Source organism: Dama dama, chromosome 18, assembly GCF_033118175.1.
Source record: "Dama dama isolate Ldn47 chromosome 18, ASM3311817v1, whole genome shotgun sequence".
Lineage (NCBI taxonomy): Eukaryota > Metazoa > Chordata > Mammalia > Artiodactyla > Cervidae > Dama > Dama dama.
In genome coordinates this window covers 67,754,447-67,777,792 of record NC_083698.1, presented here as the reverse complement: position 1 = coordinate 67,777,792, position 23,346 = coordinate 67,754,447, and the positions used below count along the sequence as shown (strand labels likewise).

General features: G+C 39.6%; 1 protein-coding gene across 3 annotated transcripts in view; it reads right to left on the bottom strand.

Moving 5' to 3' along the window:
• The window catches only part of OSBPL3 (oxysterol binding protein like 3), a 196,018-nt gene that overhangs the window by 40,490 nt on the left and 132,182 nt on the right, over positions 1-23,346 (bottom strand). For 2 of the 3 annotated variants that reach the window (XM_061165506.1, XM_061165504.1), the window contains exons 11-14: positions 15,840-15,970; positions 12,558-12,665; positions 4,726-4,860; positions 1,604-1,697 (exon numbers count right to left, since the gene is read on the bottom strand). In XM_061165506.1, the coding sequence (XP_061021489.1) occupies positions 1,604-1,697; positions 4,726-4,860; positions 12,558-12,665; positions 15,840-15,970 (468 nt within the window). The remainder of the gene's footprint in view (positions 1-1,603; positions 1,698-4,725; positions 4,861-12,557; positions 12,666-15,839; positions 15,971-23,346) is intronic. The other variant, XM_061165507.1, reaches the window with a different exon arrangement.

The window sequence follows — 23,346 nt, the reverse complement described above, 5'->3', positions numbered from 1 at the left end:
AATCCTATTTCCTTCTGTAGGAAATATTGTGTCCTAGGATGCAAAGGTTATTGCTACATATAATCTTTTCAGTAGAGTACTGATAGGTAGAGATCTAATCTTCCAATTATTGCCAAAGAAGAAAGCTGGGTTTGGCCCAGTGTTTGTTCAAGCTAAGAAAACATTGGTCAGTAATCTAGCAACATGACTGTGGAAAAGAGAGAGAACTGGCCTTCACCTCTTACATGCTTTTCCTGGCTGGTGTCAACTCAGCACAGCTGTGGTCTTAGGTCCTTGAGCAAGTCCTCTGTTCCTAGCTTTGACCTCTGAACCGTCTATCCCTCGGTTCCCCTTGGGATCCTCCCTAAGGCCTCAGATAGAAGGAGACTTTGGTGTTTGTCTGTCTTCTGCATCCACAATGAGGGTTCCCATTCAGTGTGGGTGTTGTTTGCTAAGGAAATAACTGATGCTTTCTCATTTCTCTTTTAGTTCACCTCCTTGTTTTTTTACAAAAACAAGTAGCATATGAACTTGCTCCTATATGACTGGTCTTTACCTTTGAATCACTGGTTCTCAGACTTTTCCATCAAAGGGTTAATCTCTCCAGAAACAATTCAGGAATGACACAGAGCATAATGAGCTTCTGACTTCTAGCAGGTATGATGCTAGAAGGATGTTCTTCCAGAAGACGGTAGAATTACCTTTTTTGTAATCCTTCAAAGAGCAGGCTCTTTGGCATTCAGATAACAACTCATCATCATCATATTTCACATGTACATACTGAGCTGGGAAACAATGAAACATCAAAAAGGACCTGACATGGTCCTTGTCCTCCATGTAGATATGAAAAGAGGTGGTGTTCTGGCATAGATAAGCCTACAGACCCCAGGCACACTGCGTACCAAAACCGGTAGTATTTGATGCTACAGGACTCATATAAAAACCCATTTAGTGGGCAGATTCTTCTTAAGGTAGGTCAGCTTCCTAAATAAACTTTAGTCTGCTTACTCCTAAATCAGAGCTGTTTGAAGACAGCAGATACTCCAGGTACTCCACGGTTCCAACTCACACTTTCTGGTCATCATTCTCACTCTTGAGATTAACCAGAAATAAAGGGACATCTTAGGGTACCTGAAGCCCTACCCTCAAGGACACAGCTGTTTGCTACTCTCCAATGAGTTATCTTGAAGAATCTGAAACTAAATTAGCACTTAGACCAAACCTTTTACAATACAAGTCCTACAGCATGCCTAGACTATAAAAGCCACTAGATACCTGAAGGCAAAAAGCTATATTCTAATATGTTTACAGAAAGTTTAACCACACAAGGAGCATCTGTTATATTAATCTTTGATATTCATGTGATGATTCGTATGCCCTTACTTTATAAAATAGAAATCTGCATGAGCAGACAAATTTATGTGAATGAATACATATTTCACATAAGTGCCATGTTTCTACCTAGATTATAAAACTGTTGAGGGTGGCAAGCACGTCTGAAGTTTCTGATGTAGAATGTGCTCCATTCTCTGTCTGCAGCAGGTACTCCATATACACTTACTAGTATTCTGCAAAGATCCAAACACTCAAATAATAGTTTGAGATCAAATAATTTAAATCTTACCCAAAGTTTGTCTCTCATTATCCAAATCATTACTGAGATTGTCTAAGGAAAGGTTGTCACTTATGTCACTGACATATGAATCATCTTCAGAAATCTATGGAAAAAAGGAAATAATATACATTAGAGTAAACAAGCCAGATTTCATAAAACCTTTACTTCAAATAATCAAATATCTTTAACCATACATTATAAATCTATAGAAATAATTTTGGGTTCTGTTTTCATTAAGCCCCATACACCTGTCTGCCTAGGAGGTGTTGACAGAAAATATGTTATTAAAATTCTTACACACTCTTGATTCATTCTGACAAGGACAACATAAGTAAATTCCAGATTTTAGTCATTATAAAAATTCTTATTAATTCAGACTGCTTTTATAGAATTTGTTAGCATTTGAGTAGAATGAGTTAAATTTGTCTTTTAACTATTGTGAATAGAAGAATCTTCTATGGATATGAATAAACAATATTAGTACTTATAGTGGTTTTTCCCCACTTTCTTTAAACCACTAGGCCATTCAGGTATGACCTAAATCAAATCCCTTATGATTATATGGAGGTGACGAACAGATTCAAGAGAAGAGGTTCATAACATCATACAGGAGGCAGTGACCAAATCCATAACAAAGAAAAAGGAATGCAAGAAGGCGAAATGTCAGAATTCTTTACAAATAGCTGAGGAAAGAAGAGAAGTGAAAAGCAAGGGAGAAAGGCAAAGATATACCCAACTGAATGCAGAGTTCCAGAGAATAGCAAGGAGAGATAAGAAGGACTTCTTAAATGAACAATACAAAGAAACAGAGGAAAACAATAGAATTGGAAAAACTAGAGCTCTCTTCAAGAAAATTCGAGGTATCAAAGGAACATTTCATGCAAGGATGGACATGATAAAGAACAGAAATGGTAAGGACCTAACAGAGATTAAGAAGAGGTGGCAAGAATACACAGAAGAGCTATACAAAATAGGTCTTAATGACTCCATCATGATAACCATGATAACCACCATGGTGTGATCATTCACCTAGTGTCAGACATTTTAGAGTAGGAAGTCAAGTGGGCCTTAAGAAGCATTACTACAAACAAAGCTAGTAGAGGTGATGGAATCGTAGCTGAACTATTCAAAATCCTAAAAGATGATGCTATTAAAGCATCACACTCAATAGGTTCGCAAGTTTGGAAAACCCAGAAGTTGCTCCAGGACTGGGAAAGGTCTGTCTTTATGCCAATTCCAAAGAAAGGAAGTGCTAAAGAATGTTCAAACTACCGGACACTTCCCATGCTCATAAGGTTATGCTCAAAATCCTTCAAGTTAATGGCAACCCACTCCAATATTCTTGCCTGGAAAATCCCATGGACAGAGTATCCTGGTAGGCTAGAGTCCATGGGGTCACAAAGAGTTGGACACAACTGAGCGACTTCACTCACTTACTCAGGCTTCAGCAGTACTTGAACTGAGAAATTTCAGATGTACAAGCTGGGTTTAGAAAAGGCAGAGGAACCAGAGATCAAATTGCCAATATTTGTTAGATCATAGAGAAAGCAAGGGAATTCCAGAAAAACATCTACTTCTGTTTCATTGACTAGCAAAAGCCATAGATTTTTGTGGATCACAACAAACTGTGGAAAATTTTTTAAGAGATGGGAATACCAGACCATCTTACCTACCTCCTGAGAAACCTGTATGTGGGTCAAGAAGCAACCATTAGAATCTTACATAGAACAACTAACTGGTCCAAAATTGGTAAAGGAGTACATCAAGGCTGTATATTGTTACCTTGCTTATTTAACTTATATGCAGAGTATATCAATGCAAGATGCTGATGAGTTACAAGCTGAAATCAAGATTGTTGGGAGAAATTACCAACAACTTCAAATATGCAGATGATAAAGTGAAGAGGAACTAAAGAGCCTCTTGATGAAGGTGAAAGAAGATAGTGAAAAAGTTGGCTTAAAACTCAACATTCAAAAATCTAAGATAATGGCATCTGGTTATATCACTTCATGGCAAATAGAAGGGTGACATCGCAAATAGAAGCAGTGACAGATTTTCTCTTCTTGGGCTCCAAAATCACTATGGATGGTGACTGAAGCCATGAAATTAGAAGACACTTGCTTCTTGGAAGGAAAGCTACAACAAACCTAGACACTGTATTAAAAAGCAAACACACCACTTTGCCAACAAAGCTCATACAGTCAAAGCGATGGTCTTTCCAGGAGAAATATATGGATGTGTCATACATGTATGGATTGGACAATAAAAAAGGCTGAGCACCAAAGAACTGATGCTTTGGAATTGTGGTGCTTGAGAGTCCCCTGGACTGCAAAGAGATCAAACCAGTCAATCTTTAAGGAAATAAACCCTGAATATTCATTGGAAGGACTGATGCTGAAGCTGAACTTTAATACTTCGGCCACCTGATATGAACAGCTGACTCATTGGAAAAGACCCTGATTCTGGGGAAGACTGAAGGCAAAAGGAGACGCAGGCAGCAGAGGATGAGATGGTTGGATAGCATCACTGACATGAGCTTGGGCAAACTCTGACATGAGCTTGGGCAAACTCTGAGAGATACTGAGGGATAGGGAGGCCTTGCTGCAGACCATGGAATCGCTAAGAGTTGAACACAACTTAGGAACTGAACAACAATAACAAATTAGTTGTCCTATACTGAAGAGCTAAAACGACCAGTACACAACACTCAAAATATAATTATAAATTAATTATAACAACCATAATAATTATAACAATAATTATATATTATAAATTACTACAGATCAAATTCAATACTGAAAAAATATATAAGGGGCTAACTTCTGGCCCTGTATTGCAAATAATACATTATCAAACAGCTTATAGTCAAATTCATTAAACAACAATTGAAAAGAGGTATAACAAATCAAGTATGAATAACAGAAACCAGGGTGTGCCCAATACTTACTTTCACAACTTTTCCCCCTAAGATTTTTTATCTTTTTATGACTTTTGTGGTATATAAGATGATCCTTAGACTGTAACAATAAGAAGGGGCCACTGAGCGCAGTGTTTCTAAATTATGACTATTTACTGAATGAGCAAAGCGGCAAGAGATTTTGGGGGCAACTAACTGAAAACAGTGCTCGTACCTCATTTTCTGAAGAGCTTGGAGACAACAGAACTTCCTGGGCATCAAAAAACTCTGAGAGAGAGTCAGTGATGGACAGTCTGCTTTCATTGGAAAGCTGATGGACCAGAGACCGACTATCATCTCTGGAGTTTTCCTATGGAAAACACAAAACCAAAAATGCACATATTTAGAAGCAGTTTCAAGAAAAGCAAAATAAACAGTTGATTTTTTACATGATACACAAGGTCACAGGCCCAGGCTAACAAGCAGCTATATAAGCAGAGGGCAGCTTCAGAGTTGAGGAGAGGCAAACCTCACACAAAACATGGTGAGAAGCGAAGGTCTCCCCCAAAAGGGCACCTTGTCTACAGGCACCATTAAGGCTCAGACACACACAACAAATCCCAAAGCCAAAAAAAAAAAAAAAAAAAAAAAAGACTGTGTAGGTCAGTTTTTATTCCACTTAACTCATTTTAGACCAGGGGATCTTCGCAGAAACTAACGCCTGTGGCTGGCGACTTGTTACATAAGTGATCTATGTCTTCCACCCATACCATTTAGATAACAAAAGATGTATTAACACATCTTTGGTCAATAATGTGTTAAGAGGGAAAAATTCCAATGCTCTCTGGATCCTCTTATTCTCTACCACTCCAAGACGTTTCTTTTCATCCTAAAATTTCCTCTGAATTATGCTGAATGCCTGTCCTTGCGTGGCTGGTTCAGACCAACACAGCTTTCTCCTGCCTCCATTTTCTCCCAGAGACCAGAGTGCTGCTTCTGAGGCATCCTTTGACAAATAAACAGTGTGTTTCAGTCCAGAAGTGCCCCTGGTGGCAGATCACCCATTATACATGGGTGAATGAGATAAATTCTCTTTGTCTCTTTCCAACCACACTGACTCTGTGAGGGAAGGATGGCCCCAATCCCATTTATAAGCCTCTCCCTGAACATGACAGAATGTCAGCATTTTCTCCTCCTGCTGGCCCTCCATCCCCCGAGTCACTGAGCCTGGACATTTCCAATGGGAAGGACCTAAATACTTCGGGAATGTGTTTTCTATGCTATCTGCAAGTGAAAATTTAACTCAAGAAATCGAGCAACTGCACTGTGCAGGTCATGGCGGGATACAATGATGATTAAAACAAGGTTTCTGGCCCGAGTAAGCGGTGCAGAGGGTGCATTCAACACAAAAGCACTACAGACATGGGCAAGAAGGAGAGATGGATTCCACTGGGGGCTTTGGTTGGGGAGGGCTTCACGGAAGAGGTGAGGCCTGATACCTTGAAGAAGGAGAATGGATTGAGGACGAGATGCTCTGATTCCTTTGAATCACAGAAGAATGTTGTCTGAACATCCCAACAGCTCACATTTCTCATAGGGCTGATAAAGGAGCTGCTTCTATATCCTTATGTATCTGATAAGTGAGTCCCAGAATAACTTGGCAAAGAAATGTTAACACGTATTATAGCTTTCCAGAAGTTTTATGAGAGCAGGACACACTCCTCAGTCTCCTAAGATGAGGGTGCTATGACCAGAGGGCCCCAGCATTTGTTCATAATTGATAATATCAAGTGGGCAAGTGGTTGCTTAATGGAATGTTTACCTCAGGAACACATTTCAACGTATATCCCTTTCTCTTCTAGCCCAGGCATTTATTGAAAGATCTTACCCATTTTAACATCCCTACAACCTTCCATCCCAACAAAGACTTAAATCACGTTAAGATCTATAAATAAGCGTCATGGCTGCCACCTTTAAAGTACAGGTCTCTCCTCAAAAGAGGAGACACAGTAATGAATAACTGAGCTCCCTTAACTTTCACCCAAACAACAGAGCTGTCCTCTGTCTTTGCTGAGTCACTGCCACCTAAGACTCTAATGATTTATTTACTTGTTCTCCTCATTAATTTATTAACAGTCACTCTGGCTCCTTCTGTATCTCCTTCCTCCTGGGCTGATGGGTCAGAAGGATTTCTTGGCTGGATCAACACTGAAAACAGCACAGCTGGCCTTAGCCCTTTCTGCTGTTCCATTACTCCAGAAAATTCCTATTGACTCCACAGGACTGCAGGAGCCCCTGCCCAGGGTCCTGCACAACCCAGGACCTCATGGATTAAAATACCGATCTAGTCAGTTTAATTCAAGCATATCCCCTTAGGTTTGGAAGGCATGAGTGATTATCTATTTTAACATCACAAAAAGAGAAATAAACAGAGAAAAGAGAGGGACGGGAACACATAATCCCATCACACTAAATCAACCACTATAGGCATTTTGATAAACTTCTCACCAATCCTTTTAATACATACATCTTTGTTTTAAAATAATTGTCATCTATCTAATGTTATAAACTTCTCCAAACTACACTGCACCATAACTTTTAAAAATTAACATTTTTTTATGTTAAAGGTAGTATGTGTTTAAAACAGAAAATACAGAGAAATGTAAATAAATATCACTTAAATTTCATCACCCAGGGACTTCCTTGGTGGTCCTGTGGTTAAGGTCCTGCACTTTCAGTGCAAGGAACATGGGTTCAATCCCTGATTGTGGAATTAAGGTCGCATAAGCCAAATGGTGTATGTAGCCAAAAATTAAAAAAAAGAAAAATTTAAATTGATCACCCAGATGTGGCCCCTATTTAGCCAATCAGTGTACTTTCTGTATTAAAATACTTGTGTATAGATTGTTTTTAAGTTTGAAAAACGGGTCACACTGTACATAGTCTTTATTTAGTATGTCACATTCAATTAACATTATATTGTGAACTTCTCCCCAGGCTATTAAAAGTTCTTTGAGACAATGAACTTTAGTTGATAGATTTACCTCAGGTGTGTGTCACACAGTAACCATTTCATTTATTGGAAATTAAGTGTTTCAAATTTGTAAAGATGGGGAAGTGGAAGTGTCAGTCACCCAGTCGTGTCCAACTCTTTGCAACCCCATGGACTGTAGCCCTCCAGGTTCCTGTCTCTGGAATTCTCCACGCAAGCATACTGGAATGGGTAGCCCTTCCTGCCCTGCAGACAGATTCTTTACCATCTGAGCCACCAAGATGATGAAGAGGTTTGCAGATGTCTCTTTGCTTGTATGTCATTAGTTCTTAGAATCAGTTCTCAGAGTAGAATTATTAAAAATGTTTAAGGCAAAATATATATCACCTAATTATATCAAGAGACATTCTATTTTCTTTATATCTATATAGCCACTGAATATTATAACTTAGAAAAATGTTGTTTTATTCTAACTGCTTTAATTTGTATTTTTTTTGTTAAGAATCAGGTTGAATAGTTTTTTCTTTTAAAAAAATAAACAAACTATCTTTATACATATAAATGAATCACTGGGCTGTATATCTAGAACTAACAAGATATTGTAAATCAACTGTGGGGGAGGGGCGGGTGTATGTAGTCCTAGTCCAACTCTTTGCAACCCTATGAACTGTAGCTGCCAAGCTCCTCTGTTCATGAGATTTTCCAGGCAAGAATATTGGAGTGGGTTGCCATTTCCTCCTCCAAGGGATTTTCCCGACCCAGGGCTCAAACCCACGTCTCTTGCATCTCCTGCATTGGTAGGCGGATTCTTTGCCACTAGCACCACCTGGGAAGCCTGTAAATCAACTATGTGCATGTTGCTGTTCAGTTGCCCAGTCATGTCTGGCTCTTTGTGACCCCACGGACTGCAGCACGCCAGGCCTCCCTGTCCCTCACCATCTGCCAGTTTGCACAAGTTGATGTCCACTGTGTATGGTAAATCACTAAATCAACTCTGTGCTTAGTTGCTCAGTCATGTCCGACTCTTTGCCACCCCATAGACTGTAGCCCACCAGTCTCCTCTGTCCATGGGGATTCTCTAGGCAAGAACACTGGAGTGGGTTGCCATGCCCTCCTTCAGGGCATCTTCCCAACCCAGGGATCAAACCCAGGTCTCCTGCATTGCAAGCATATTTTTACTGACTGAGCCACCAGGGAAGCTCAAATCAACTATAATTCAATTAAACAACAACAACAACTAGCAGTAGAGTTGTTTACACTGGAGGAAGTTAGGTCAGGATACACGGGACCACCCTCTGCACTTCTTTGCACCTTCCAGTGAACTGATAAATATCACAAAATAAAAAGTAAAAACAAAAAATCTTGCGTTTGGCATTTTTTGTGAATAAGGTATTTTTTTCACATATATTTGTTGAGGACTTAAGTTACCTGCTCTTACCTGTTAATTATTTACATATCAAAGTCATTACCACCTATTTAGTATTATCTAAGTCTGTCATTTTTCACTGAAAACATTTGTTTCTAGTCTATTATTTGACTAATTTTTTCACATACACCACTTCTTTTCCTTAAAAAAAAAAAAAAAAAAAAAATCCAAATCTCATCACCATGTCTTTTGTAATTTTTTTCTGTTGGTCCCACATTTAGGACATCCTCCCTACTCTGGCCATTTGATAAATATTTAAATCAATATTTTTCAGTTTGCATTTAACTCTGATTCACTAGTGATTTATTTTAGGGTGCAATGGAAAGATTTAAACTGCTTTCAAGCTGTGTCAGCCTAACTTATTGAAAAATTCATCTTTTTATCGATTTTTGAACCTTTTCTATCATAAATTTATTTCATTCTTTTTTTATGTAAAATGGTGCTATGCCTGAAATAGTTATTCTGCCCCAGTCTTACCCCATCACTGCCGTATTTTCACTACTGGAGCTTTACCACATGTTTTATTTTGCGGCTTGGCCTGTCCTTCTTCACCACCCAGCAGTATGCTGCTGCTGAAGAGACAAGTGCTTGGGACTCAATAGACCCGGACTTAAATCCCAGCTCTACCCTTTACTCGCTGTGTACCCTGGAAGAAGTTATTTAACCTCTCTGGGCTTTAGTTTCCCTGTCTCTAAAATGAAACTACCATCACCTATCTCATAGAGTCATGATTAAGATTTTATGAGGTAATGCATTCAAGTGTATGTGGAATATAGCAAATAGGCAGTTAAAAGAATCAAGTTTCCTCTTGTTTTACACTTTTCTTTCAAGTTCTCGTTTATTTGGTCTCTTAAATGGACTTTAGATGTAGTAGGATATTATCCCCAAAGTCACTTGGCCTTTCATTTGAAATTTAAAATAATATAAAATAACCCAAGAATTCATAACCTGGTAATAGTAAATGTTCACATTCAGAAATTTAAAATAGAAGTACTTGATAGGATATGAGAGTAATTTTTGATAGGAGGGGAGATTTTAGAATCCAAGTAGATTTTAGAACACCAAAGATGAATAATTTGTGCAGCGAAAAGGTAACAGAAAGGAAGCAAGGAGTCAAAGAGGGCCTAAAAACAGAGTACCATGGGCTGACCCCAGTGTGGGGACTGTCATTCCCAAAGTGTTTGAGAAGCTACCCAAGCAAAGGACACTGGAGTCTGGCTTTCTGGCTTTGGGCAGTTAATTCTACTCACTCTCTTATTTCCTGAAGGCAACAATGGCTTTTCCTTTACTGGGAAAGTCAGCCTGAGTCACTCTGTGAAAAGCAGGATAAAACATGGACCACAGAAAATCACTGAGAGGGGAACTAGATCAGTGAGACAAATGCACCAATTCAAGACTCCAGAAGGTCATTTTGGAAGGTATGAGTTTGAGGATGTAATGGCTCCTCCTCAAAGGCAAGGAACAGCATTTAAACCTTTAGATACATTACTTGTGGGATCAACTTAAAAACATGCATTTAAAAAGACCTGTGGTTTTGGTTTCCTTTCCCAAATGCAAATAGCCCCAGGTGTATACATTGAATATAAATTAATAAAACCATAAGTTAAGGGTCAACTTTCCATTTCTCTCTTTAACAGCTTGTTAAATAAATTAATGTAATTAGGTAATAATATGCTACCAAGATCATGGCATCTGGTCCCATCACTTCATGGCAAAAAGATGGGGAAACAGTGGCTGACTTTATTTTTTTGGGTTCCAAAATCATTACAGATGGTGACTGCAGCCATGAAATTAAAAGACACTTACTCCTTTGAAGGAAAGTTATGACCAACCTAGAGAGCATATTAAAAAGCAGAGACATTACTTTGCCAACAAAGGTTCCGTCTAGTCAAGGCTATGGTTTTTCCAGTAGTCATGTATGGATGTGAGAGTTGGACTATAAAGAAAGCTGAGTGCTGAAGAATTGATGCTTTTGAACTGTGGTGTTAGAGAAGACTCTTGAGAGTCCCTTGGACTGCAAGGAGATCCAACCAGTCCATCCTAAAGGAGATCAGTCCTGGGTGTTCATTGGAAGGACTGATGTTGAAGCTGAAACTCCAATACTTTGGCCACCTGATGCGAAGAGCTGACTCATTTGAAAAGACCCTGATGCTGGGAAAGAATGAGGGCAGAAGGAGAAGGGGACAACAGAGGATGAGATGGTTGGATGGCATCACTGACTCAATGGACATGGGTTTGGGTGGACTCCAGCAGTTGGTGATGGACAGGGAGGCCTGGCGTGCTGCAGTTCACGGGGTCGCAAAGAGTCAGACACGACTGAGCGACTGAACTGAACTGATGCTGCCTGGAAACAGGCACCGAACACCAGAGTGCCATGGCGTTCGGCAGCAAGCCACCTTCAGGGACAGTCGGCCACCATGACTAAGCCCTGCTTCAGCCAATCCACAGATTTATTCAGAAGAGAACCTAATTGGTGAGCATGTTTCTTTGCCCAAGCCTGAAATGAAGGCCCCTGCAGATAACATTTCAGTGCTCTGTCCTGCCGGGGACTCAGTTTAGGTCTGGGCTAAAAAGTGATTGAAAAGATCTCTTGGGGGCAGTGAAGATGTAGAGGAATTTCATGGTGAATCGCTGATATGTATCTCAGAAGTAATAAGAAGCCTCCCAGCCCTGAGGAGAGAGGGTACCACCCTCATCAGAAGGGGTTCCCATTAGGTCAGGGCATAGCCTGTGCTTCACATGGAGGTAGATGTCTGAGCTTCTTGGTCTGATTGATTCCAGCATCTTATCGGCCCATCATCCAACACAACAACATTGCAAGGAGTAAAGGTATTATGTCAGGGTGTGTTTTCTTTGAGGACAGAAAAAGGAGGAAGATGTATTAAACATAGAAACTCGTTTAAAAAATTTACAACCCTTGTATCTGATCTTCCTTATTTTTTATGGGCTCAGTCTAATGCACTTGTTAATGAAAAATTTAGCACAATTGAGGCAGGCATATAAGAGATGACTAAAAACTATTTTGACTTTCACTACCCTTCTGTACTGATTTTTTTTTTCAAGTCATCCACTTGGATTTTTCTGAACTTTCTCATTTTAAGCATATTCAAAGAATATTTTGGATAAACACCCTTAGTCTTGAGAAAACATATTTTTAACATACTATAAACTGACCAAGACACTTCAATTGTAATGTTTCCCCCCACCAAAGGTACAGCTGTATTAAAAAAAAAAAAAAAAAAAACACAGGAAATGGAGAAGGAAACAGTCATAAAGAAAGCAGAGAGAGGTTCTCAGAGGGGGAGCTAGGATTCTATCAGTAGGAGAAAGTGAGGTTTATTCAGAAGTAACAGGAGAAATTATTTATCTCTCAGTCCCCACTCCAGTGGGACTCCCACTCCTATTAAGAGAATAGGGTGATCCTTAGGAGGATAATGGGATAAAGAAATAGAAAGGGAAGAAACATTCTAGGGGGAAAAGCAGTTTAGAAATGCAGTTGGCAGCACACGTTCAAGGAAGCCTTGGGAACGGCAGCCGTCATGGTGAGGGGAGCACCCCTCCCGAGGCAGGAGGGAAGCTCCAGGGAGGGACGGAGGGCATCGTGTGGGAGCAGGGCGGGGCGACATCACCGGAGGAGAGCCTTACCCACCTCTGCCAGACCGTCACCCGACTTGGCAGCAGCAGGGAGGTCGAGGAGCAGAGACTCGGCATGGATTCTGCATAAGCGTTCTTTAAGATCTGTGTTTTGTGCTAGGGCCTGGAACACGTTAAAAATAGTGGGGCTCTGTTAATCAATGGATGTTTCCAAAAGCACGGCGGTAAGCCCAGTGTGGAGGAGCCCTCAAGGGGGCACCTCCTGGACGTCTTTCTTGAACGTTATCCAACAGGATACTGGTGCCTGGCAGATAAGAGCTATTAAACACTGGGAATGCAGACCCTTCTCGACTCTCATTTCCAGGGATGAAAGTAAGGGTTAGTAAGGCTTTTCTTTCAGTGGAGAAGGAAATCACACACACCTATAAGCCCTTATTGCTCGTGGTTTCTTGGCCCCTCCTCCTTCTCAGCTGCCTCAGTCTCTTTGAACAGCTCCCCCTAAAGATTCCAAGCTTCTTTCTCATCTGTAATAAAAACGCTGCTCCCACCTCCATGTGACTGGCCATATTTTAATGTTCTGTCACACTGGTTGAGTAGGGTCTTAGTGTGCTGAGAAGTAAGATTTTGCAGAGGATTAATTTTACTGTTTTACAACATAGGTATTGATTGTTTTATGTTCATTCTTCATGACTAAGATAGTCTACTAAAAAAAAAAGAGAGAGAGAGCTCACTTATCTGGATAGGGGCTAAGCACCAGCGCCCTGGGAAGGGGTTGTGAGCTCTTGTCAGCCCACCTGGACCTCTTTACTTCTTTTCCCTGGGCAGATCTGAGTCCCCCGCCCATCCTCCCAAACTAGGAAGGTAAAAGGAAGGTGTTTTCCTTCATGCTGCTTTTCCCTGTGCTTCAGGACCAGCATCTTTCAAATGATCTGTCTTTGAAAGGGACAACTTCACCTGATTGTCTCCTACCCACTCCCACAATCAGTTCCCCAGGTGCCTGTACACAAATCCATCCTGTCCGCCTGTCTTCCGGACTTTCTTCTGAGAAGCTCAGAGCCTTTTCCCATCCATCAGGGCCCATAGGCTACACCTCCTGAGAGCACAGAAGGGTGTTCATATCTCACCCACTGCCTGGATCTCAAACAAGAATTTTGGCTTTATTTTTTAGTATCCACAGTTGGAATGGATTATTTGGAAATTCTGAAGGGTCATTTAGGAAACACTGAATAAATGTGTCTTAAAGCACACAACTACATTTAAAAACCTCTATGGGGCACTCACTCTGGCCAATACGTTGCTGGCATCTTACACAGCGGCTAGAATAGATACCAGTAGCTAGAATCTCCAGATAGCCTGAAAAACATGCTATTTTAGTAGCTTCTCTTTCCTTTGTGAGCCACAGGCAAAAGAGAAAAAAAAAAACAAAAAAACACAAAGGTTGTACATTCAATACAGATTCATTCTGATAGCCCTGAGATAACTCTCAAATTTTTATTTTTTAAAAATAAGCCTTGAATCTAATCAGGAATCCAAGACAAAAAAGAAGTAAATGATCATTCCGTTTTATCTCAACTTTCTAATGACTGTGGCCAGGGACACCATAGCCAAGTGGGTCTCATGGCCTCTACCAGACCAGCAGATTAACAAAATGAAACTGGACCTCACCCAGGAGGAGGGCAGGGAAGAGGAAGACCACACTGAAAGGGACGTTGGGGAGCCCATCAGAGGTACCTTCTAAAGGCACTAAAAGCCAACCTACTTGGAACAATAAGAAATGCTTTCCCCCCTACCCTGACAACCACTAATCTGTTTATTATCTCTGTATGTTTGCTTTTCCAGAATATCATATGAGTGGATCAGTACATAGTCTTTTCAGGCTGGCTTATTCCAGTGAGCAATATCCATTTATGACTCACCCATATCTTGCATGGCTTGAGAGCTCATTTCTTTTTATTGATGGATAGTATTCCACTGGGTGGCTGGGCCACAAAGAAATGACACAAATGAATAAAGCACTGCTTTTTACCACTAAAAAATAAACTTAAAAAAAAAAGTGAAGAACCACCCTGCTTCTCTCAAACCAAAGCAGCGTATTGTGTGTCTGACTGTCCATTACAATCCAAAAGGGGGTGTTTCTACCTCTCAACTGACAATATTAAGACTCTAAACATGGAGTAAATCCATGTTATTTTTTATTTCTTTCAAAGATAATATACTGGGAATGTTCAACTGAGTGAATACACCTTTAAGTACCTTACAATGACAGTATGTATCAAAGTTAATGTATTAACAATTACCAGTATACCAAAAGCATCACTTTACTTCTCTCGGTAACATGATGAGTAGAAAGCATAAGTGGGTATTTTCTAGTTCTCTCACTGCTTGAGTTAGCTTCTGAAAACAAGATCCTAAAATTCATCTCCCCTACCTGAACCTACATAGAAAGTTCAGTAACACTTCAGAAGGTAATCGTGTGTGCACACACTGTCTCTTTTCATAGCAAGAATTCTACATAGAAGTAAAGCATAGGAACAAATAAGTATGTTCTTTTAAAAGTTCTCCAGCTTTTGAAAGATTTAGAGTGAATAATCAGATACTGTCAGCTATTCAAAATAGAATACTAGGACACTGAACTTCAACAGAGTCCAGTTCTTCTGAGGAATAAATTGCAATCAATGGGGAAAAAAGGAGAGAGCGTGAATGACAGCCTGGCTCACTGAAAAACATTTGAAGCTTGGCAGTGATTTTTCTGTTTACTAAGAAGGCACAATGACTGCCTGAGATTCCTTATAACTCATCTCTTTGTGCCCACGGGGGGAGCAGGTGGGAGCTAAATGTTTGTACTATCAAATCAAATCACTTGCCTGTCTTTGAAAGAGACAGGCTGTAAATAAGTAAACAGGATTAACCCTGTTTGAAGAGTGTGAATTCAAAATTTCACTCTGCTGCTTGTATCTAACAATTTGGAAAATCAGTCAAAGCTTGTGAAATCTTAGGTATGGAAATATGCAAACCATCAGACTTTGTAAGCATTAACAAACAAATGTCTATAAGACAAACACGTAATAAAGGCTTTACAAAAACAGAAAACTCAAGATAAATAGGAGGAAACCAAACAGTATCTAATGCTCAATGAAATATTTGCTACTAAGATTTGGGGTAGGCTCAGCTTTGGTGTTTAGAATAAGCAGATATGATGAAAGGTCAGAATATAATTTGGATAATGTGTTTGGTTTTCTCATGAATTTTCAACACAACCATGGCGATGGAACACATAAAAAGTTCATGAGCCCAGACACACTGTCAGGCATTGCTGTGACTCAGAGATGTAACTTACGGATGACAGGGCATGCTTCAGACCAAGGACCTGGGCAGAGGGGGAGGCAGAAACATCTTGCTCCATCAGTTGCTTCAGTTTCTCTCTCTCCGTTGATATGGTATTAAAAGCTGACCTTAAAGTGAAGTAGACTATAAAGATATAATCATTATAAAAAGGAATAAAGGAAGAGGCATAATTAAAAACAAGAAACAGAGAATTCTTATAAAAGAATTTAGAAAAGTAACAGTCATGAATACTTCTCATTCAGCAAATGCACCCTATTTTGACTTTAAAAAATACACCTGAAATGTACAACACCAAAAGTGAACCCTAATGTAAACCATGGGCTTATGGTGATAATGATGTTTCAGTGTAGGTTTACTTATGCTCAAGAAATAGACTTCTCTGGTGGGATGTTGATAGTGGACAAGGTTGTGTATGTGTGTATGGGGGAGTGGGTATGGGAACACCAAACTTCTTGTTCAGTTTGCTGTAAACCTAAAACTACTCTAGAAAATAAGATCTACTAAAATTTTGAAATTCACACACATTTGTCAATTCCAAAGTCCCTATCCACTATAAAATTTCATGATGTTATGACCTGTTACCAATATATTTTGACACTTGAAAGGACTATACTTTTCAATTATCAACATTTAGTTTTATTTGTATCCCTAATGACTGGAAATGTTTGCAAACACAACTTATTGGGATGTCAGAAGGAAAATGGTACCAAGGCAGAGGAAAAACTAGACAGCACCTTAATTTGTTTTCCAAAATTAATCACCAGTGAGAATCTGATAGACTTTGTGTACCTCGGGACTTTGTGTGATACCCTGAAAAAGACACACTGTTATTTTTGTCGAACTCCAGCCAAGGATAGGCCATCTGAATCTGATCATGAGGAAATATCACACAACCCTAGAATGAGGACCATTGTATTTTTTAAAATTGGCCTGTATTCTTCAAAACTGTCATTTCATCAAAGAAAAGACAGACTCGGGAACTGTTCCCAATTAAAGAAGACTAAAGAGGTATGACAGTTAAATGCAATTTATGACTATGGACTAGATTCTGTACTGAAGGGGAAAAGAGCTATTAAGGGATATTGTGATAATTGACATTTGAATATGAAAGGCAGAATAGGTAAAAGTACTTTCGATGCTAAATTTCCTGTTTCATAACTAACTGTGGTTAAGTAACAGAATATCCTTATTCTTAGGAAATATACACATATACATGATAGTATAAATGCATTAAAAAAAGACGATGTACGAATCCTATTTTCACATGGATTCACATGTGTATTTTCACATACACATATCTGCATGTGTATGTATGTGTGTGTATGTTTGTGTGTGTGTGTGTGTGTGTGTGTGTGTGTGTAGAAAGAGATAAATGTGGCACAATATTAAAAATGGTGAACTTGGGTAAAGATACCTGAGGTTTTTTTTTTTTTATTATTCTTGCACCTTGTCTGTAAGTTTGAAATTATTTCCAAAAAGGTGTTAACTACCCTTTTCCTTATTAGTCTTTTCACCTGCCCGACCCAGAATTCCCTGCCTCGTAACCTGGCATTCAGCACTTGGTTCATTTGAGTGAGTGTTTAGGTCCAATGAGAGTTCAGTGTTATTAGGCATGGAGATGCCTGAACTAAAGTTTTAAAAACTGTTCTCAGGCACAGTAAAAAATACAGCAAATTTTGATCATATAATGCACAAGTTACCTCCAAGGAATAATGCAACTGTCATCTGAATTATTGATCATGGAAATCACATTTGAATATTATCTTTCCATTCTCCTTTATTCTATACTATTTTAGAAAGGCAGGAAGAGGGAAGAGGCTGATACATACTTCTTCTCTAATGGCCTGGCATACTACTGAATTCCCCGAGGGCTGCATTTTTAGAGGCACGGCTATTCAGGAGTCGCCAATTCAGTATCACAGAAATTAAACATGCATGACTGCCTTGCTCCCTTCACTCCACAGCCACGCAGACAACTGAACCTCTCTCAGCAGGCTGTCCCTGAACTTATCCGAGGTTGTGGTGTTTACCCAGACTCAGAACTCCTTCACAAAATCACAGGACAAATAAGCAATTTATTTAAATGCAAACACACTGTTAATATGATGCTTCTGGCGACCAAAGATGGGGTCGATAGGTACTGATTTTTCTAATAGTATCTATGGAACAAGTTTAGCTCTTTGATTTAAACAATTCCATTGAGCAAAATAATGGCCAGGACAACACAGTCACTAATAGTGTGGGCTCTAGCAGCAGCACTGGGTTCTTCCCAGCTCCAACACTTATTCACTGTAAGACTTCAGACAAGGATATGATGCACCTGGAGCCCAGTTTCTTCCCTTGTAAATAGGGACAATAATTGCATTTACTTCATAAGATCATTATGGGGATTAAGTAAGCTAATAAAGGTAAAGCACTTAACCTAAAGCATCCCATATAATACACAATAAATGCTATTGAAATAATAATAGTGATGGTAATAAAGAAACATACAAGGAGGAAAGTGATGATGACTGCAGTCTTTTGAAATACGGGCAGCAGTTTTAAGATATCCGAGTCTCTTGCTGGGACATCATTTATAAATAAATGCACACAGGGTATAAGTTCTATGAATGAGAGACTGAATCTATTGATTAGATTCTAGACTGACTAGAATCTATTGAGCATTAGGAGCAGTGGAAGCTCTCAGCTGGCAAACAACCAGCCCAGCAGCTAACTCACAAACTGCACTTCAGGTTCTATTAGATGGGCATCCCACCCCTGGCAACCCCACAGGATCCCCACGACCATCTGAGGGGGTCCTTGGGGAAACATCTCTTCACTGTTATTTTTTGGTAAGTTTCCTTACTTTTTTTATTACAATTCTTTTCATAAAACATTATACTGGTTTCAGTATACAACATAACGATTCAATATTTGTATACATTTCTAAATGATCAACAGAATAAGTCTAGTTAACATCTGTCACTTTGCACAAGTACAAAAAATTTTTTTCACCGTCATGTTCATTGCTCTAAATTAAATAGACGTGGCACTCAGCTGGTTGCCACTTTAACAAATCAATTCCTCTGGCTTTCAGGTGCCCTGCATAAAGCAAGGTATTCAACCAAACTAGAAGATTAGGGCTTCCTTGATGGCTCAGATGGTAAAGAATCTGCCTGCAATGCAGGAGACCCGGGTTGAATCCCTGGGTTGGGAAGATCCCCTGGAGAAGGGAATGGCTATCATACTCCAGTATTCTTGCCTGCAGAATCCCATGGACAGATGAGCCTGGTGGGCTACACTCCATGGGGTTGCAGAATCGGACATGATCAAGTGACTTTCACTTACTTAGAGAAGATGACTATTAAAAATTTTAAGTCAGCAGAATATACATTTTGGCTCAAAATGTACAGCTGACAAGACTGTTGTGGGCATAAGACAAGCAGAAAATAACTCACATAGTCATTATACTTAAAGTCTTAAGTGCTTTCTAAACCACCTGAAAAGGGGGCTCAGGGGACCAAATCAGGCACTAAGTTTCTTAAATGACTGTTCAGACCAAACTCAGAGGAGAATAAAATAGTCCTTACAGCAGCCTAATGATCCAGCACACACAGAGCAATGGTTACAGGCTGCTCATCGGAGACCATATTTATATTAACTACTAAAGACACAGGATCCCAGAGGTCAGAAATATTTTCTGTGGCAGAAGTGTTAATTTCTAACATGATACTATAGAGAAACCAAAAGTTTAAAAAAATAGAAAGATTCTAATGAGTGGATCACATCCACGAGTATCTGATCATAAACAAAGCCAAATAGAAAGTTTTAGATGCTCAGAGCTACAAAGAACCTCAAAGATCACTAAGGCCCCTGCTGCATAGAAAGACCAGCTTCTCTCATCTCTAAGCCTCCTTGCCAAATAGCCTTTGGGCTCATGTTTGGAGCATCTGCTGTCCCCTAAAGCCATCCACTTTTGTTTTCAGATTCTCCTCGCGTTAAGAAAGTCCATCCTTTTTCTAAGTTCATGTTCACCTCAGTGTCTCATCGGCAAACCGAACTACTTCCTCTTTCATGGAGTGTCTGAATATCGAAAGGAATTATGGCACCTCTTTCCCAGACTGTCTTTAGACATTTTCTCAAACAGTCTCTCTGTACTAAGAGAGTGGGACACAGGCTGAGCTCTGGGCAGGTCGGAACACCATACGCATGGTATGATCAGTTGCGTGCTTAGTCGCTCAAGTCGCGTCCAGCTCTTTGCGACCCCATGGACTGCAGCCCACCAGGCTCCTCTGTCCATGGAATTCTCCAGGCAAGAATACTGGAGTGGGTGGCCATGCCTTCCTCCATGGGTTCTTCCCAACCCAGGGATCGAACCCAGGTCTCCTGCACTGCAGGTGGATTCTTTACCCTCCAAGCCACCAGAGAAGCCTCATATGATCACTATCTTTCCCATTTCCATGGGCTTCCATGCCACTCTTTTATTGACTTAGAGCAGAGCTGGCATGTTTGGACGGTGAAAGGTGGTGCTAAAGGACACCTATACTCCTAATTTGCCTGTGCTCTATTTAATATGCTCCAGTTTCTCTACACTGGAAAAGAAAATGCTCTTGAAGAAGACAGTTATGAATACCACAGACACGCCTCTACAGAAATGGTGTGGCACAAAGGAAAGATACTGTGCAATGAAAGAAAGGTGAACTGAAATCCTGCCACTTATCACATAGTTGCTATTTAGATTTTGGACAAATCCTTGGTTCCCACATCTGTATGTATAGATAATGCCCATATCTCAAAAGGACTTTGAGGAAAGTAAGAAAACACATTATTATATAGCACCCAACCTACAGTAGGACTCCTCCTTTTTCTTTCTTTTTAAGGAAAACTACATTTTGGTGAATTCTTCTTTGTTTTTCTTTTGGCTGTATCATGTGGCATGTGGGAGATGTTAACATCTAAAATATCTAAGATGATCTCATCTGTAATCTTGTTTCTCCTAATTCTCAAACTACACAGGACATCCATAGTTTTAAAACACTTTCAAGTCCATATTCTATATAAATACTTCTTTCGTTTAGTTACATTAGGTAATTTGATTACTTATTTACTGATAATTTACATGACTGCAGTTGCTTGGCAGATTTTTATGCTAGATTCTAAATTATGCTTGATAAGTGACCTGGCTTCGTGTCTTTTAGCTTTTAATCTTTGCAAATGATATCATTGTGACATATTTGGCTTTTTATTCAATGCTTCCATAAGCTCAAAACAGTTAACAAATGACCTCTCAATGAAAACTCAGCACAGGAAAAGAATCTAGGAACAAAAGAACAGCAAATAATCTAACAGAGTTTAATTTTGTTCTACTTTTAGTCTTTATATTTGTAAATGAAGATTTCTCTCACTGCAAATACCTTTCACAGGTTGCAAGAGACGTATTTAAAAAACCTAATTTTTTTTCCTTTCCAAGGCAGAATGTGATTACCTTCTTCTGTTTGGAGCACCCTGACCCCAGTCCTATACTAGTTCTTGCTTTCTCATCCTAAATCTGCTCACCATTTCTGCTTCTGCTACTAGTAGAACACTTTTTCATAAAATCTCATTGTAACAATAAGCAATAGTAAGAATAATTGCCATTCAGTGAAAAACAATTATTCATAGAAGATAATTATAGAATTTTTGAGAGCCCAAAGAGTCAGGACGACTATTTCAGGACATTTAACAGATGAGGCAACTGAGACCTAGAGAGGTTAATCAGTGAGGTGAAAGTCCCACAGCTAGTCAGTAACAAGAGGTGGCTTAGTCTAATGCAAGTTTTCTGACTTAGCTGGTATAGAGGGTTAGCTCCAAAGAGGCTTACTATTTGCATTGTTTGCTGATGTATGTTTCTCAGGAAGTTTAGTTCCAGACTGGCAATAGCTGATAGCAGTTCGGGGAGGAGGGAGAATTTCCATAATAACATTGAAATCTTTAAATCATTAAGTTAAACAAAGCTAACAGATTTCCCTGCTGCAGGACTTCTCAGGGTCTTTAATATTTATTGTTTCTGGTATAAATGCAAAGCAAATTATAGTCAGCAATGTTTTGCAAACATTTTAAACCATGGAATTTTGTTTTTTAAAGTGTTTTATGGGCAATGTGCTCCATGAAATACATTTTGGTTTATGTAAAATTCCAAGGACAGAGAAGCCTGGTGGGGTACAGTCCATGGAATCACAAAGAGTCAGACACAACTGAGTGTGCATACACACACACATACACACACACAAGCTAATATTTGTAAGGCAAATTATTTATCACTTTTAGATTTTAGTACATTTTATTCTCTGTTTGCTTGTGTGTGTGTGAACACAGACACAAAGCCAGACACATGAACCAATGACACATAAAATCAAACTTATAGTCTACAATATACAACTAACACTTTTTAGAATGGGTGTATATTGATTTTCTACCACCTGATCCAACTTCTATGAAACAGGGAGAATTCAGATGCATTTAACAAGTTGAATAAAAAGTAGGTAATGCAAACTATTTACAACACCAGTGGAATTCTTGCCTTGAGTTCAGCTGTTCTGAAATCACAGTGATGCAGTTAAGAAAGTACAATAAAAATTGAAAGTAACAAAATCAGGCTTACAAAGGAAGAAAGGTCAAGATGCTTCAAAAGTTATGAATGGAAGTGAGAAAGAAAGCAAGGTCACAGGACACAGAGGGAACCTGGGAACTGTCTTCACTTTGTGAGGCCTCTGAGTTACAACCTGTGTAAATGCAACTCTCTGAGATCTTCCAGTCTGGGCAAAAACACTATAACCACAGGAATGAAACCATGCTTGCTGGGCTGCTTGTAGAATTTGCTATCTGCAAGCCTGTGGGGCTCAGGCTGAAGTTGAATAGGTGCTCCTGGACCTTTTCTCAGAGCACAAATCCAGCAGCCAGCTGGTTTTCACAAAGCCGGAAAGACAGAGCAGCTAGCTGATGCCCATGACCTTGCATGAAGTCAGGCCCATGAGTCGGAGGATGGGACCAGTGTATCCACTCAGTACAGCAACTGCTGTCCTGCTGAGGAAGCAGCTTCTTCAAGGTAGCTAAAAGTAGGCTAGTTCTCCTCTGCAGGGAGGCATTATCTTCTCATTTTTAAAAGGACAGTTCATATTATTAAAAAGTAACGGCATTGTATACAAATTCCCTCCCACACAACCTAAAATGAAACAACCTGATTACAACGGGTCCAGAGAATGCACAGTGGGGTGTATGAAGATCTTTAAAGGGGTTGGGGCAGGTAATTCTTCCCACTTTATAGATAAATCATACAACTGCACTGCAAAATATAGACAAAGTTCTAATGGTCGCTTGGACAAGGGTTTGAGGTGGGAATTTGTAAAGAGCATAAATGGTTTCCTCATAACCAACACATTTTAGATTTAGAAGGTAAGGAAAGAGGGAAAGGAATCAGTGATATAAAGGAAGGAAAATTCTGGGTGGTAAGAGGAAACAGGAAATGTCTTCTCTTATTT